The 18,240-nt window shown below is 35.9% G+C and overlaps 1 protein-coding gene across 10 annotated transcripts in view; it reads right to left on the reverse strand.

Moving 5' to 3' along the window:
* Nucleotides 1-1,443: 1,443 nt before the first annotated feature.
* CDC27 (cell division cycle 27) overlaps nucleotides 1,444-18,240 on the reverse strand; it is a 57,666-nt gene continuing 40,869 nt past the window's right edge. For 7 of the 10 annotated variants that reach the window (XM_037069777.1, XM_037069776.1, XM_037069775.1 and 4 more), the window contains 5 exons: nucleotides 15,985-16,102; nucleotides 13,806-13,934; nucleotides 7,119-7,193; nucleotides 6,204-6,360; nucleotides 1,444-4,467 (listed from right to left, as the gene is read on the reverse strand). In XM_037069777.1, coding sequence (XP_036925672.1) covers nucleotides 4,385-4,467; nucleotides 6,204-6,360; nucleotides 7,119-7,193; nucleotides 13,806-13,934; nucleotides 15,985-16,102 — 562 coding nt within the window. In that variant the 3' untranslated portion in view covers nucleotides 1,444-4,384. The remainder of the gene's footprint in view (nucleotides 4,468-6,203; nucleotides 6,361-7,118; nucleotides 7,194-13,805; nucleotides 13,935-15,984; nucleotides 16,103-18,240) is intronic. The other 3 variants (XM_037069782.1, XM_037069781.1, XM_037069779.1) reach the window with 1 other exon arrangement.

Genomic DNA, 18,240 nt, shown 5'->3' on the forward strand with positions numbered 1-18,240 from the left:
CTGCAAATTCTATTTTGGGGGTGTTGAATAGAAGAATGCTTTTACTAGGGGAAATTGGTAAGAAAACACCTAAGAAGTAAAAGAAAATTGAGGATTTAAATGTTCTATTTGAAAGCAAATTCTAGTCACTCAAGGGGGGGGTAACATACTTCTGATTTCAGTGTGAGAGGGAGAGAGGCAGGATACAGATCAAAGAGCAATGTGTATGATGGATCTGAACCTATGATTAATAAATTTCCTTTACAAAACCTGAACTTCTATAGTAGACAACTTAAAAATGATAGAAAGGATTCCTAAAAGTCAATATTGTACGTGATTTGAAACTTTCAGAGTAAATCCTAAACTAAGTAAAAGACTTTGGACACACTCGGCCACAAGTGTTCAGCTCAATCATCTAAAAGCAGAGCCTCAGTTTTCTCTTTTGTAAAACAGGGAAATACCTACCTTGTAGGGTTGAGGACTGAAAATATTGTACAAAATAAGTTACACAGTACACATGTCAAGATCTCATTAAACATGGCTATTTAGCAAAATTTGTACTTACAAAGAAAAATAAAACTTACAACAAACCTTCATAAACCATTAATTAGCAGCTAAATGAGCCAAAGAATACTTCCTGTCTGCACCTCCAGTAATCCCTGTCTAGCTGACAGTAAATGGCAGCCCTAGGGAAAGTTATGAACTCTGGTTCGCTCTGGCTCACTTGGCTCAGCCCATTTCATGTTTCACCCTGTGGCTAACTCTGTCCTATCTGAACAAAACTGTGCAGTGCTCTCTACTTTCTCCAGGATATCAAACTAGAGTAAAATTTGGTTTTTATATTCTATTTCTCCCAGATCTTGATTTTTACAACAGATTCTAATTAGAACAAAAAAAGTGCCCTGGCTGGTGTGGCTCAGTGGATTGAGTGCCGACCTGCGAACCAAAGGGTAGCGGTTCGATTCCCAGTCAGGGCACATGCCTGGGTTGTGGGCCAGGTCCCCAGTTGGAGGCAGCAAGAAGCAGCCACACATTGATGCTTCTCTCCCTCTTTCTCCCTCCCTTCCTCATTCTCTAAAAATTAATAAACTATTTTTTTTAAAAAGCTTTGTGTCCCTTTTAAAGGAATTTCAGAAATCACATGAGTAAAGGATCAGTAGTTGACTTGCACAGTAGCAGCTGCTGTCAAGGGGCTTCTACAGTTTGAAAAAATATATATATTCTAAAAATCACTATTTTTTGTCACAATATTTATTTTGAAATCCCAAATACTAAAAAAGAGAGAGAGAGTGTGTGTGTGTGTGTATATATTATATATATAATATATATATATGAAAAAATTAAGAAACATTACCCTACACTTTTGTGGAACATAAAACTGTAATCTCTCACAATTTTGCTGTGCTTTACTATAACAATACAGACCGCACAGCTCTTATATAGCTTTAACAACTTGATTATAAATTGCTTTCAAAAGTAATTTATTTGGATTTTCCATATCCTTTAATGAATTGCAAATATATTAACAAAAGACTCCCCCCCAAAGACTGTACAATTTCTGAATTAAGTCTGGAAAGGCAAAAAGAAGACACAAAATTACATTGTTTCAATGCAAATAGAACACACATCACACCCACACTTGCATTTTCCCAGGTTTTCACAAAGAAAACAGGTCACTATATTTCTCAGTGAAGACCCGTACTCTGGCTAATCAGAGACTTCCAAACTTTTTTCTTGCAAAAGAGCATTTTTAATAGACTAAATACTGGTTATCACTGAGTTTTTGTTTAAGGTACAACAGCAGCATGGTTCAAATGTTACTTGCAGTTCTTGGAAAAAATAAAAATTTTAAAGTAATGAAATACAGAAAATGTAGGGACCACCTTTTATTATTTTGAGTACCATTGTTTTCTTGAAAAAATATTTTAAAATCCCAGAGTTAAGAACCATTTTCACGGGTGAAGAATATCCAATGCCACAACATAACTTCCGAACAAAAGTGTGTGCATGTACATGTGTGAAAAGCTTAGAGAGGAAAAAGAGATGTCAAAGCACTGAGTATCTTTAATTTCCTTCAAAGTAACTTGTAAAATTTGAAGCAAACACTTTGCTTTATCAAAATGTATGTCCTCTTCTGGTTGTTTGATCCCCACTCCACACACAAAGAAAAGAGAGAGACAGAAAGAGAGAGAGACAGAGAGAGAGAGATAAAGCCAGAAACGGTTACTAGGTGGGCAATGAGACTTCAAATACCTACACGACTTTGAAAGTGAGGAAAAATAAAATCAAGCCAAGCTTGGGCTGAGCGTCCCTCAGTCAACCGCCACCATGGTGTGCCCTCCACAACTATCCTTTATCCTTGGTCTCAATGGATAAAGGTCACAATTCAAAATTAGTACCAGAAAGTCTCTCATTCCACTCTGGCACAGGACATAAATTCCTACTACAGAAAGATAACCTATTACGTATCAGCAAATTACCTTCTGAGCTTACCTTTCTCTAGGCCTTGTTACATGGAGCTCAGGTTGAAGCCTTCTATGAAACTCTCTATTTGATACTGTTATACAGCTGGCTTATGATTTACCAATTAAAAAATAAAAGAATATAAAATTAAATATTATAGAACTAATGGATAATAAAACAAAATATTTGTTAGAAACCAAGTGTTGGCCTTTGGGCGTTTTTAATGATATTCATTTACTTCTAATCTCTCCTTTTTCTTACAAACTGTTTTTTGGGGGTAGCACATATACAAAGTTTTGGGTAGGAAACTGTTAAATACCTCTCTGGCACCCAATACCGAATCTAAGACTCTGACTTGAATTAATTTATAATGGTATCTTATCCACATTTAAATGAGTGGATTAAGAGTAAATGACAGAAAATTACTGACTCTGCAGGCTAAATTTTTCACATCTCCTGTAATCCTCATTTTCACAGCTTGACTAATACCGGTAACCAGTAGATAAGTGTGTCCTTCATCAAATAATCCAAAATAGTAACTGTAGGCCTGTCATTCATAAAAAATTATAATTTGTTATATTCTGACATTGGCACTTAATAAAACATTAACTAAAGTTTCTCTAAAAATTTCAATACATTACAATAAAGGAGATACACAATTTAAGACTTTAAATCTGTTACTGTGAAATTCCAATAATTCCCATTTTATTACGCATAATTAGATCTTTAAAATTGTGGCCATTCCCCCAAAACACCAACCAATATTATGACAAACTCAGGAGAGAACTCATCTCCCTCATAAGAACTTCTTTTCTTTCAGCTAAAAATTTCCCAATTCTTAACCCAATCACTCTCAGTAAACATTTTGGTGATTCACATTACTGAAAGTAATTTGAAGCAGAGAGAGCCAAAAAAGAACAGAAATGACCTCAAACAAAGGTGAGCATACATTCTTGCACCCTGCTTAAACACTTAGAAAAGTCAAAGGCATACTGTCTTGAACAAATATAGACTAAAGGTTATGGTACAATTCTGATTGTATTAAGGCTTTCACTATCATGATCTCTCGAAGTCTCTCTACTTTAGTGTTTCCATTTTGATTCCTATGGTGAACTTAAATGGTTATTAAAGGTCTTGTTTTGGCTTTTCGGTGGGCAACCACTCTATCATCTCTGAATGTTAAAGGTGATCCCACAGAACTCAGAGAGGAGGCAATATGGTATAAGGACCAACTTGAAGGTTTGCAATACCAAGATAACAATGATCAACACTTTGAAGCAAGATGAATAAATTAAAATTCTTGGTTAGACATTAAAGCATTCTTGCCAAGAATAAGTGTACACTGTATGGAGGGGTGTTTGATTCCTACACATGAGTCCCCATATGCCCATTACATTTGTTTATGGGAGACACTGCAAGTTTATGGTAATTTACATTCCTTGGCAAGCAAGTTATTCTGTTATAGGCAATGTCTTTTATTGTTCCATCTGGCACTTGCTAACACCATTCTTGAAGAACCTAGAAATGAAGGTCAGTCACTCTGTTTATCAGGAACAGAACCAAATAAAAACAAAATTCTGGAAAATGACCAAAAAATTCTGGTTCATCACTATTTTCCGTATCTAATGGTTCCTTCAAGATAAAACAACTCTTCCTTCCATGATAGCTTTCCAACAAAGGGAGATTAAAGAAAAAAGAAAGTTCCCCACCCTGCCCCCTAAACTGTCATTCATACTGGTGAAAGAGCCAGTCTTGTTAGCAGCTAAGTATTGCACTGCCTTTCATTCTGTGTGCGGTCGGGGCCCAATGAAAGTGGCACACTCCCGGTGTAGGTCACGGATGATGACACTGCGGCTCAAGAGTGAAGACTCAGTACGTGGAGGGACAAGAAACATGTCAGCACTAGTCACACATCCAGGTGTAAGAGTCTGATTTCCAGAAGTTAAAATTCATCACTTTCAGCTGCGTGAAGTTGTGTGTCATCCGCATCTGTCATGCTGCTCTCCTGGGATTCGTCTGTGCCCACTTAGAAAAAATAAAACAAAGTCTGCAGTAAGGTGTCTGACAAGTATTTCTTGTTGGGTCATAAAAATAAGTGAGGAAAACCACTGAACTCAGAGAAATGAGACCTTAAATAAAGGCTCTTAAAAATCCTGATATCCTTCAATAAAATGTAACTCAAGTTCCTTATTTCAAGTTCCTTAGCAAGGTCTGAAATTAGTTTATTTCATTTAACTTTTTTTAAAAGATTTTATTTATTTATTTATCTTTAGAGGGGAAGGAGAGAGGGAGAGAAACATCAATGTATGGTTACCTTTTGTGCGTCCCCTGCTGGTAGTTAGCCTGCAAGGAACCAGCCTGCAACCCAGGCATGTGCCCTGCCTGGGAATCGAACCGCGATCGTCTGGTTCGCAGGCCAGAGCTCAATCCACTGAGCTACGCCAGCCAGGGCTTATTTCATTTAACTTTTAATTAAAGTTTTAACTACTAAAACTACCTCTCTCTAATCAATTCCTTATTCCTATCATAGGAATTAGAACTAGTTCTCTGAGGCATTAAAAAAGACTGACATTTCTTCTACTTTGGGGATAGTTCCTGCTAGTCTACAGAAACACAGAATTTAACATTCAGTTTAAAAAGGATTAATGGAATTACAGAAATTATAATTTTAATTAAAGCCTTTCACCAAGTTTTTTTTTGGAATAAAGGCATCTAAGTTTATCTCATCAGAAATTATTCAATTCTCTTATTAAAAATATTGATACAGCCCTGGCCAGTGTGGCTCAGTTGGCTGGAGCATCATCTTGTAACCGAAGGGTTGCAGGTTCCATTCTTGGTTGGGGCACACACCCAGATTGCAGGTCTGTGCCCCGGTCGGGGTGTCTGTGAGAAGGGTGATGTCTCTCTCTCATATACATGCTTCTCTCTGTCTCTGTCTCTCTCTCTCTTAAAAGCAGTGGGAAAAAAAAAGCCCTCTGGTAAGGATAAAACATATATATCCATACATCCTTATATATATATATAACATATATATATGTTTATATATATTTATACACACACACATTAAGTCTTGGCTCTCACTAGTTATTTTAAGATATATACTAAATTTAGGGATATTAAGTGCCTTAAACTATAATTCTTTGTTCCTCTTCTTATCTTGATCCCTTGATTTTTATTAATATATATATACACACATATATAATATACATATTATATATATACATATCTCTCTATATATCTATCTAAATATAAATATCTGTATCTCTCTATATATAATACATATTTGGATTTTGGGTTTGCCACAGCTACTCAGAATTTGAATAGCCACTACTACAGATATGTTGATAACTAAAAATATGCTCCAATTTATTATTCATTTGCTTAGCACTTATGGTTCCCACATACCATCACATCTACCATCTTTTTCCCCCACACTATATTCCTATAAAGCAGGTAAGGCAGGCATTACAGAGTCAAATATAAACCGAGGCCCAGGTAAAAGCCAGCAATGAATTTGTCAAAAATCACATAGCAAACTTGAACCAGAACTGAGACTAGTTACGTGACTCCATGTCCTTTCTTATTTTATCACCCTGTTCAATTTCCCTAAAATTCCACTCTGTATAAAGAATATACCATGGTTAGAAAAATAAAATTAAAGAAACATCTGCCCCATGTTACTTAATTCGGTTGTGGTGTTTCACTAGCTCTGTGGTTTGAGTAACCAAAAAACAAACCTAATGCATATGGATGATACTCACTGATCTGTTCTTCTTGGGTTATTGGCTCCTCATCATCTGGAAGGTAGCGTTTATCAATTGCCTCTTTAATCTGGTTATTGGCTCCTTTAGGATCTAAATCCATAGCCCAAGAGAAATTCATCAGGGCGAGGTGCGTCTGACCTAACTTCTTATAAACCTAAAAATAAAGAGCGGCACTACATTTTTCATTAAGTTGTGAGCTTCAACTATAAAATCCTAAACATTTATAATTGAAATTCAGCTCCTGATTTATGTGCTATAAACCCATTCTGATGAGAACATTTTCATCCTATAGAAGAACTCATGTCAACTTTTGAGTTCCTTTCAATATATTCAGATACTATTTTTAGAATTCCTTGCATATATCTCTCAGGTAGTGAGATTCCAATAAAGTCCCACTCTGAATGGAACAATGACAATGGAAGGAAATGGACTATAAACTGCTTGATTAGTATTCATTTACACTGGTTTTAAATGGAATTACTTCAACTCTCAACGTCTGTCTACTGTTCGTTCCCAACTACCTTAACCAATTGACATCGGGAAGCCCAGTCTGTACTGCCTTTATTTTTCTTCTTTTGGTAAATATTTTATTGATCATTGGAAGCTGAAGACTTTCCATAAGGTAGTCTCAAGTTATGAACTCATTATTGGCTACTGGCCGGCTGCAAGTGTTAATATACACCTAAAGCCACAGTAGGGTTAGGCTTATGGGATGTGTGTTCTTGCCCCTTCAGAAGAATATTATCTTCTTAAACATTAAATCTAAATCCATTGTTTATTCCCAGATCAGTAAGTTCAGTACTCTTGTTGAATTTGCTCCATAGGTGTTCCACAGTAAGTATTACATTTATTCTCCAGAAGTTAGTATTTGTTATAAAAGCCACACTCCAGGACCATGGCACCAATCTTTACCTTTCCTATCAAGAAGTATACCAGGGATTCTTTGGGAACAATTTGTTTCAATTCTTCAAGTTCTTGTAAAGCAGACTGAAAAAAAGCAAAGAAAAACAATAGGAGCAAGTTTTTACAAAATTTTGACTAAGCAAGTGTTACTTGATTTCCAAATCATCTTAACTAAAGCTTGCTAGATCTTAATGAATATATTTCCTTATTGCATTAATTCTTCTTGTGAAAATAAAATGTATGAAAAATACCTATGACAATGGGCATGAAAAATGACAGAAATTTACTGGAGTGTATTGAAAACACTCACACATTCAGGTGGCAACAAACCTTGCTGCTGTCACTATGTATTTAAAATAACAATGCTCTATCACACTGTGTGTGTTTTGAAAACCAAGTTGCAGAACAAAACAACTCCCAAGTTCCATTAATAGACCTTCTCCCTGATACAAGCACTAAGCTTTGAATATCAACCTGCCATTTTCACTACTGTCGAAGAGCCTCAAATTCGCCTCATGAACTGAATTAAAGCTGTCTGGTAATCTTTTGACCATTGCTACAGGGTTGGGAAGATTGAGGAGGAAGATAGGACAATTAATATTTGTAATTAAAGAAACTGTATGATGATTAAAAATAAAATTAGCCCCTCAAATGATATACTGTCCATTTTTACCTATTAAACACACACAAAAAATCTGCTGTTATATAAAGTTACCATGATTGAGCAGAATCAGAAATTCTTACAACTGAGGGTAGAAATGTAAATTGAGCAAACTGTTGGAGAGGATAATTTAACCTAATCTATTAACTTAAAAACTGCAAGTAACCATTGATTCAGTAATCCCACTGTTAGGAGTTTGTTCCAGGAATACACTCCAAAAAGTTCACTAAATCATCTTGGTAGGAATAGGCAGCCCAGTATGTTATTGCAGAGCACTAGAAGCAATCAAGGGATATCTAATCATGGCCTAGTTAAGTAAGTATGGTCCTTCCTCTATCAAACGCTAGATCTGTAGGTGCTCAATTGTAAGTTAAAAAAAAAAGCAAAACCAAGATGCAAAACAGTATATACAGTACTGTTTCGTAACAAAACATGCATATCAAACATACAAATACAGTTATGTGGATATTTGCATAAATATTTTATAAATACATTTATGTGGGCATACGTGCAAATTTTTCCTTTTTTTCCCACCAGGCAGAAATCAATTTATATTAGCCCCTATACAAGGTAAGAATGGTTAACCTTTAGGGAGAGGATAATTGCAGGAGTTTGTGGGGGAAGAGGAACCTTTTTTCCTTGGTAGCTTTCTCTACTGTCTGAGTTTTCTAACATCATGAATATTATACTTTATTTCACTTTAATGTCCATAGAGTTTACCTACTTTTTAGTTTTTTTCTCTATACCTCTTGGAAATAAAACAAATCCAATATAAGTTAGGTCAATAAAAAAGAGAGCCACCACACCAAACACTTATTCAAGAGAGTGCTGAGTGAATTTGCTCAGCCACACAGAGCAAGATGTACAACTGTCTGTGTGGCTGTATTCATTTTGTGGTTCTGTCATAACAAATCACCACAAGTTTGATGGCTTAAAGTAAGACACCCTTTATTGCAGTTCTTTGGGTTCAAGGTCCAAGAAGAGTCTCACTGAGCTAAAATCAAGGTGCTGGCCTGGCTGCCTTCCTTTTTGGAGGGAATCTGTTTCCCTGACTCTCTTCGTCCATAGGCTGCCCACATTCCTTCATCTGCTGCTTCCTTCCTCCATTTTAAAGGCAGCAAAGGCAGCAAAGGCAGCCTGAGTCCTTCACCTGCTGGTTCTTGACTACAGCCAGGATTGGACTGGGGCCATCCGAATAATCCAGCATACTATCCCCAGTTCCATCACATCTACGGTCTTTTGCTGCTATGTAACATATTCACAGGTATTGACGATTAGGGCATGCACATCCTCTAGGGGCCATTGTTCTGCCTATTGCAATAGTATAAGCCTACATTTTTATAAACAATTTTAAAAATATACAAATAATGAGAAAAAGTATCTGGAGATATATGTTCTGAGCTGTTAATAATGCTCCTCCCTGGAGAGTAAACTTATGAGAAATATTCAACACTGTATTTTTTTATATTTTTATATTATTTGAATTTTTTTGTAACAAGCACATTACTTTATCGAAAAAACCCCACAAAGATATAAAGAATAAAGCAGCAATCAGCCCTAGCTTGTGTAGCCCAGTGAATTTGAGTGCTGGCCTATGAGCCAAAGGGTTGCCAGTTCGATTCCCAGTCAGGGCACATGTCCGGGTTGCAGGCCAGGTCCCCGGTGGGGTGTTCAAGAGGCAACCACACATTGATGTTTCTCTCCCTTTCTCCTTCCCTTCCTTTCTCTCTAAAAACAAACAAATAAATAATCTTAAAAAAAAAGAATAAAGCAGCAATCAAAGATCATTGGTAGAAAGGGATCAGAGGACCAGAGGATTGTAGAATTTAATAACATAAGGGAATTTCTTTCTTCACTAATTGGTACAAGACTGGTTTTATTTCTCTAAAAAAGTACAAGGTACAAGGAATTAATTCTATTTCACAGTTCCAAAAATTGTATACACCATCCCCCATTAAGCTAAAGCCAAATTTAATTTCGTGGCTTTTTAAACTTCTTATTGGCATTATCTGAAACAATAGATTTATTTAAAATCTCTTTTGTGTGTGAAGTAGTATGAAAGTAGCTGGGTGGTAGGCTCACAAGGATTCATTACTATAGCAATAGTTGAAATTTTCTACAGTAAAGAGAGAACTAGAAGAGTGAATACAAAACACACACACTTTCACAGGCAGTAAATGGTTTAAAATGCTGTTTTTTACACAAATATATGTAGGAGGCTCTAGGGTGTCCTTCACACGGTACCCTCTTCCTAATTGCTGGCAACCCATGAAAATTAAACTCAACACACTGCTGAGCTGAACGTGTCTGAGAATCACACCTGTGTGTCAGGAAATGAAAATTTTATTACAAATGAGGAAGATTCTATGAGGTAGACTGTTTTGTTTTTCCTTTCATTGTGTTAATGGTATAAAATATACATGGAACAGAGTATAAGAATGAAAGATCTGTGGTCATGGATGTCAGTTACTTAAGGCCACTCAGATACACCTGTCAGATATTACTATGTATCATGATGATAAAGCCCGAGACTGATTTTAATACTGCAAAGCAGCAATTCTCACAATTTTTGGCCCCGGACCTCTTTACACACTTAAAGCTTAATGATAACCCAAAGGATTTTTGTTAATGTGGGTTATAGCTATGGATGAGAAATTAAAATTTTTCATTGATCCATTATTAATTTTTTTATTTTTAAGATTTTACTTATTTATCTTCAGAGAGGAAAGGAAGGAGAGAAGGAGAGAAACATCAATGTACGGTTGCCTCTCGTGAGTCCCCTGCTGGGAACTGGCCTGCAACCCAGGCATGTGCCCTGACTGAGAATCGAACCATGATCATGTGGTTCGCAGGCCCACGCTCAGTCCACTGAGCTACACCAGCCAGGGCTGATCCATTATTAATTTTTTAAAAATATTTTATATATTTACTTTTAGGAAGAAGGGAAGTAAATATATTTTGTATATTTACTTTTAGAAGAAGAGAGAAAGTGAGGGAGAAAAACACTGATGTGTAAAAGATATGGTTGCGCCCGGCTGGTGTAGCTCAGTGGATTGAGTGCGGGCCTGTGAATCAGACGATCACGGTTCGATTCTCAGTCAGGGCACATGCCTGGGTTGCAGGCCAGTTCCCGGCAGGGGCCATTTCCCAGCAGGGGATGCATGAGAAGCAACCATACATTGATGTTTCTCTTCCTCTTCTTCCCTTCCCCTCTAAAAATAAATAAATATTAAAAAGAAACTATTAAAAAAAAAAGATATGGTTGCCCCTCATATGCCCCCAAGTAGGATCTGACCTGCAACCCAGGCATGTGCCCTGACCAGGAATCGAACTGGTGATCCTTTGGTTTGCAGGCCCGCGCTCAATCCACTGAGCCACACCATCCAGGGATGATACATTATTAATTTAATGCTATCAATAAGCCCATTACATGTTAACAGGTACTTTTTAAATTAAATATAACTTTTTCATAACAATAAGTTAGTGAAGAGTGGCATTGCTTAACATTTTGGCAAATCTTTGGTTAATAGAAGAAAGACAGCTGGACTCTCCTCTATGCTTCTATATTTAATCTGTCATATTATGTCATGAAGCTTTTGGGAAATTCCACTGTACATTCGTGAGATAATAAAAAAGGCAAATAACATCTAAATATTATTATGAAAATAGTTTTGACCTTGTGGACTTCTTGAAAGGTTTTTGGGGACCTCCAGAAGTGCCCAGACCGTCTTTGAGAACCACTGCTGCATAGTAATCTTATTCAGAACAATGTGCCCCAATCCTTCTCCACTGCTATATCACATATAATTTCCTCTGTGTGCATATTATAATTGTTATCAAAATTTTATGCATCTATCATGCCCCCAACTCATGAGAAATAGTGTCTAACGTAGCATTATAATTCTCATTTTTGCCTTAAAAGTCCTGAGATTTCCATCATTAGATATCAATACAACATATTAAGATAGGGTGGTGTTTAGCAATGTTTTATCACAGATATGCTGAGGTAGCCTGCTGACACTATTTGATTATGTTCATTTTAGAGCCAAGACATTTCAGAAGCAATCAGTAACTTTTCATTATGGCCCTTTCTGTGTTATTTTAATGTAAGTATATTAGATATAGTACCCACATCCAATCCATGCATTAGAGTAGACCTTATAATAAAGCCGAGACCCAAGCTGGGAGTCAAAAATGATGACAATCCTTATAGTTTGGACAATGTGTCAGATTAGGACTTGAGCTTCTGGAAGCAAGTACAGGGATGATTTATATGGTGTACCTGGTAGGTGTGTTGGCATTAAAATAGCTTTAAGAATAATAAATCAAATTATTTTTTCAACTGAAGAACATGACCACATATCTAAAGAAGTATAATGAAGAAAAAAACATGAAAACAGATGTTGAATTACAAGTATAACACCTCAAAGAGTAAATAAAAAGTTGAAAAGTATTTATTAGATTTAAAAGAAGCTATATTAAAAGGACAAAACAGTAAGACTAGACATCCACTTCTTCAAAAAGAAAAATAAAGTACAACTTGAATTACTGAATAAATAGCAAAAACTAAATTATACATTGATTCCTTTATATAATTTCAGTAGTCTTGAAAAAAGTTAAAAAAACTTATCACCAGTTTTGTATTTTTTAAAGCTTTTATTTATTTATTTGTAGAGAGGGAGAGAGGGAGAAAGAGAGGGAGAGAAACAGCAATGTGTTGTTACCTCTTGTGGGTCCCTACTGGGGACCAGGCCTGCAACCCAGGGAAGTGCCCTGACTGGGAATTGAACCAGTGACCCTTTGGTTCGCAGGCTGGTGCTCAATCCATTGAGCTATACCAGCCAGGGCTGGTTTTGTATTTTTTGATTTTCAGCAAATTTCAATATGTCCAAGAAGAATAGATTTCTAAGGAGAGTCTACTAAACACTAAAATGAATTACTTGGTCCAAGTTTTCCTGTGCACTTAAATTTTGTAGACAGATAGAAATATATCTATCTATCTATCTTATATATATATAAGTGTTTACTCCTTTTAGTAAGAAGAATCTGAATGTATTAAAAAATAACCTGAATTTCAAATCAAAACTTTGTGTTCATGGCTTAAGATTGATAAATGATAACAAAAGTCCCATGTTACTTTATGCCTCTTGCTTTCTCAATGTTCCTGGTCTTTCCTCACTACTTTTTTTCAGGCTACAGCTCCATAATTTGAAACACAGAGTGAGAAGAGAGAAACACATAAGACTGTAACTAGTCTCCTTTGTTATAAGTTCATGTTATAACTTTCTATACTTTTCCTTCACATACTATATATGTATTATTTTTGTGATTTTTAAAAAAGATTTTACTTATTTATTTTCAGAGGGAAGGGAAGTGAGGGAGAAAGAGAGGGAGAGAAACACTGGTTGCCTGTTGCATACCCTCAACTGGGGACTGGCCCACAACCAAGGCTCGTGCCCTGACTAGGAATTGAACCAGTAAGAATCAATGATTCTCACACTGATGTTTCTCCTCTTCTCTTTTTCCTTCCCTTCCCTTCTCTAAAAATAAATAAATAAAATCTTAATTAAAAAGATAACTTTCTGATGGAAAAACTGCCTTTCTATATACAGAATCTTTACAGGGGATAACTACATATTCCTAAATATCTGCATACTCATCCTTCCTATGAGTATTTCAAGAATGAAATTAGTAGCTTTTTAAAATATGGGAAATGAAATGAGATAAAAAGTAAAGTATAAATAAATTTTATTTTTTTTAAAGATTTCATTCATTCATCTTTAGAGGGGAAGGGAAGGAGAGAGGGAGAGAAACATCAATGTATGGCTGCCTCCCGTGTGTCCCCTGCTGGGAACTGGCCTGCAACCCAGGCATGTGCCCTGACTGGAATCGAACCATGATACTCTGGTTTGCAGGCCCGCGCTCAATCCACTGAGCCACACCAGCCAGGGCAGTATAAATAAATTTTAGCTTATTTTAAAAAGAGGCAAATCTTAAGCCATATAAACCTGAACATTAAAATACATATCCCTTACCTTATATTTTTCATTTGCAAATAAAACTGAGGCTCTGTGAAATTTGCATAGAGGGTTCTTAGGATCAATAACAATGGCTTTGTTTAGGGTGTCCAAAGCCTTCTCAGATTTTTTCAAGGCATGCTGAACCTGTAAAAAATAAAGATCCTATTAACGTTTCCTTTTGAAGAAAGGTAATATCCAAATAATAGGACTCAAAAACAACAAAAGATAATAAAACTACTAGAGATAAAGTTGCATGCTTCCACTGGATTGCCCATTAAGTTAAGTGGATTTAATTGATCTCCAAACTGCTAACAGAGTATCTCTAAAATCTCTCCTTACTCCAGTTCAACTGCTTCACTTTAAAGATGAGAACACTACAGTCCAGAGATGTTAAATTACTTGTTCTGGGATCAAAACCTAGGTCCTCTGGAGCCCAATTCACCATTATGCATCCATGATGAAGATAAAGATTCTATCTTCAGAGTAGACATTTGGTTACCTTTAAGTCTAAAGGACGGGAAAAACCTTGGTTTTCCCTTCACAAGAAAATCTGTAGTATGTAACTAGATAATACTCAAATTTCAACACGTCTATTCTGATCCTCTAATTAATGTATTAGGAATTTTAAAACTATGTTCAGAAACCCCTAGAAGATTTGGCTCTAAACCTTACTAACCTCTTTTCACTCAGAACTATTAACTATTTTAGGAGTTTATTGTAAAAATAATTCTTCTGTCTTACATATTTTAAAACCATTGATCTGTAATACTGGGAAATAAAATATTTATTTACTTATTTTTAATCCTTACCCAAGGATATATTTATTGATTTAGAGGAAGGGAGGGAGAAAGCGGGAGGAGGGGGCAGAGGAAGAGAGGGACAGAGACATTGATGTGAGAGAGAAACACTGATCATATGTGTGCCCTGACTGGGGATTGAACCCGCAACCTTTTGGTGCATGGGACCAATGGTCTAGCCAACTGACCCACCCAACCAGGGCAATAATTTATTTTAAATAACTTTAAAAAAAAACTCCAAGCCTCACTATTCATTCATGTGAATATACTCATATTTCTGTTGTGTTCCTCCTTGGATTCACTGAATATTAAGAATAAAGTGGAGTGAGTGGATGTAGAACTTTAGCAAATACCACTGTAACAAGAATGTGAGAGTAGGTACTGCCAATACCTGGTTGCTAAATTCATCTATGCAGTGATCTCTGCAGAGGTTATTACTACGTGTGGTCAACTTTGCCCACAGGACTGAAATCCTAAATACCAGTTCCCTAAGAGAGGGAAGTGTAACCTCTTATCTGAAAACTTCTTCCAGTAAACCACTCAAAACGTTAAAAACAGTCCCTTCCACACTTTAAAAGAAAGCCTACTTTAAAAAATGTCCCACTTTACTAAAGGGCACCAAGAGATACCCCAATCTGATTTCTTCATCTTAAGTGGCGAAAATAATTTTTAAGACAATATATTTATATTTTCTCTGTATTTTTGTGTAGTATATCAATTATAAAAGTAACCATGTCAATTTAAAAAAATTATAAGGACTCTAATTCTTCCTCCAAAATGAATAGTAAAATTCCAAAGATTATAACTTCCTCCTATTGTATACCTGTTCCCACAAAACCAAACTTGCTGAGAGAAAGATAAAAGGACAGGGGAGGGAAAGAGAGAGGAGAGAGAGGGCAAGAACAAAAACGGAGGGTGATATGTTCACAGAGAAACTAATAAATGAGATTCTGAAAAGCAAACATAGCTTTACTCCTATCAAAGTACAACTTATAAATACATTTTAAAAATATAAATATAAAATTGGTGATCCACATTCCTTATAAGAATTTTAATTAGCTGTAACATACCTGTATCACTTAAAGGCTAAAACAAAGGAAACCATTTGCCTTAAAATATTACTTACTTAACTTAGGAGCTAAATACTAACATGGAAAAGTACTTTCAAAAATATGATCTCAAGTAAGCCTTTTAAGAACCCCACAGTTAAGGCAATCCAGTTATTTCTCTTTATGCCAAGAAACAGGTGATATTTTTGGCTATAAAATAACCTAGGACATTGTTTCAAGAATAACAATGATAACAAAAAAGCCCCAATTCTTATTATAGCAATTAAGTAAATAACAAACACACATCAAGAAGGAGGTTAATTGAACAATGTTTAGAAAGCTACTTACCACTCCAATGTGGCAAAGTAAAACTGAACTTTGAGGGTTGATGTCAAGTGCTTTCTGGAAATGCATTTCTGCAAGGCTGAATTTTTCTTGCTTGTAGTAAATCATTCCTAAACCATACCTGAAAGTGTAAAAGTATAATTTTAGGTACACAAACTGTGGTGGCTTTTGTTCAACTAATAAAAGATTTATGTATGGAATCTAATAAACCAGTAGAAAATAGAAAAATCATTCGAGCATTTTAGACAAGTCATTTTTACAAGTAAAAACAATAAATCAAATCAATCAATGAGATTATGCTATGACAATGTGGGAAAAAAGAAAACATATACTTAAACTGACTACTACAATCTAGATTTAATAGCTACTTTTTACTGAATGGTTATTATGTGTGTGCCAATAACTTTGTTAAATGCCTTATGTATATTATTTCATTTAATCCTAGAAGGAACCAAGGAGATAAGTACTGTTATCATTCATATTTTCAAATAAGAAAAATGAGGCTTAGAGAAGTTAAATTAACATGCCCAAATGTGAGGTCTGTCCAGAAAGCATCCAGCCATGTAAAATGAAAAAGAGGCATTTATTGAAGATACAAGAAACACTGTACACAGGACAATGATGCCTCGGTCCCCTTCAAAGTAGGCACGTTGGGACCTCATATAGTTCCAACTGCCATCAGCTGCCCCATCACATTTTCCTGAATCTTAATGATAGTCTAAAATCTCTTCCCTTTCAAAGGTGATTTTAGCTTTAGAAAAAGCTGGAAGTCACAGGGCACCAAATCTGGGTTGTAGGGGGGCTGAGTCACCTGGGTGATTTGATGTTTCACCAAAAAACTCTGCATGAGACAGACATGATGCATGAGTGGGCATGGTGTTGTGATGAAGTCGCCAATCACCAGTTGCCCATAGCTGTGGCCTTCTGAATCATCCGAATAGTTTCCATGAAGAAATGTTCAAGCTTAATGCAAAATTTAATGCAGATTTGTTGATCCACTCCCTCAGTCATTTTGGATGTGATGGCCACACAGTACACATGCTCACTCAATGGAATCTACTGCCCCCACTGACTAGTACAGTGAGGTCATCATTGTTCATGCACATATATTCCAGCCCACTCTCCTTGGCTGCCAGGTAACATCGATGTCATGAAAACTGCTCTCGCTACATTAACAATGGCTGAACTTTTTCTGGACAGACCTCGTATATACAACTAGTCAAGATTCTAACCAGATCCTTCCTTTATGATTCTAAAACCCTAAACTCCTAACAATGCTATTCCCATATTCTTCATCCACATGTATACATACATAATTTATACAATTACATTTGCATAGTGTCATGTTCAGCTTCCCCTCTCCCCACTTACTGTATCAAAAACATACTCCTACAGACTTGAAAATTTATAGACTTAACAACTGTAATTTTTAAAGGCTCAAAATAGACCTCAGAATTATACATTTTAAAGGCTATGCAATGGCACATTAAGTTGTATGACTTATTTACATTAAGGAGACCTCTCCTGGCTATAGCTAGATAGTGATGATGGAAAATAAGCATCAAATGAACAAGAAAACATGCACACTATATTTGCTTTGAGTGGCTTTCTTTTTCATTATAATGGTGTTAGAGGTGAAGAAAGGGCACAAAAAGCTCTGTACTAATAATGGTGAAGGTGGGGATAAAAAAAGAAAGACTACTTTGGAGTTGGAATAATAAATTTACTTGATGTTTAGTTAGATACTTAGAGTTAACTAAATACCTCAATATTTGAATTCTTCTGAGTAAAAGCCTGCCAGTCTGAACATTCTTCCTTTTTACCAAATGAGATAATTATTTTTACAATGTAATTTTTGATACGGTGAAGGTTTATAAGAATGAAATATAGCATCTAAAAAACAAGTTCTACCTACACATCTAAAAAACAAAAGTCCTATTAAGAACTGAATTCTTAAAATATCAGAGAACTGTATATTTATGTCAAGACAGTATTAGCAAGTGTTGGCAAGGCCTGACTGATTAATGTATCAGCAGAAGCTAGCCCTTATCAGGTCATCTTATAAGCAATGTTAATTACTTAGAAATGAGTTAACATCCATTAAAAATATACATAAATTGCCCTGAGGTGTGGCTCAGTGGGTTGGGGGTTTTCCTGCAAACTAAAAGGTCACTGGTTTGATTCCCAGTCAGGGCACATGCCTCGGTTGCAGGCCAGGTCCCCTGTAGGGGGGCGTGAGATGATTTTCTCATACCTCAA

The sequence above is a fragment of the Sturnira hondurensis genome, unplaced genomic scaffold (assembly GCF_014824575.4).
Source record: "Sturnira hondurensis isolate 20B ecotype Veracruz unplaced genomic scaffold, ASM1482457v3 Scaffold0018728, whole genome shotgun sequence".
NCBI lineage: Eukaryota > Metazoa > Chordata > Mammalia > Chiroptera > Phyllostomidae > Sturnira > Sturnira hondurensis.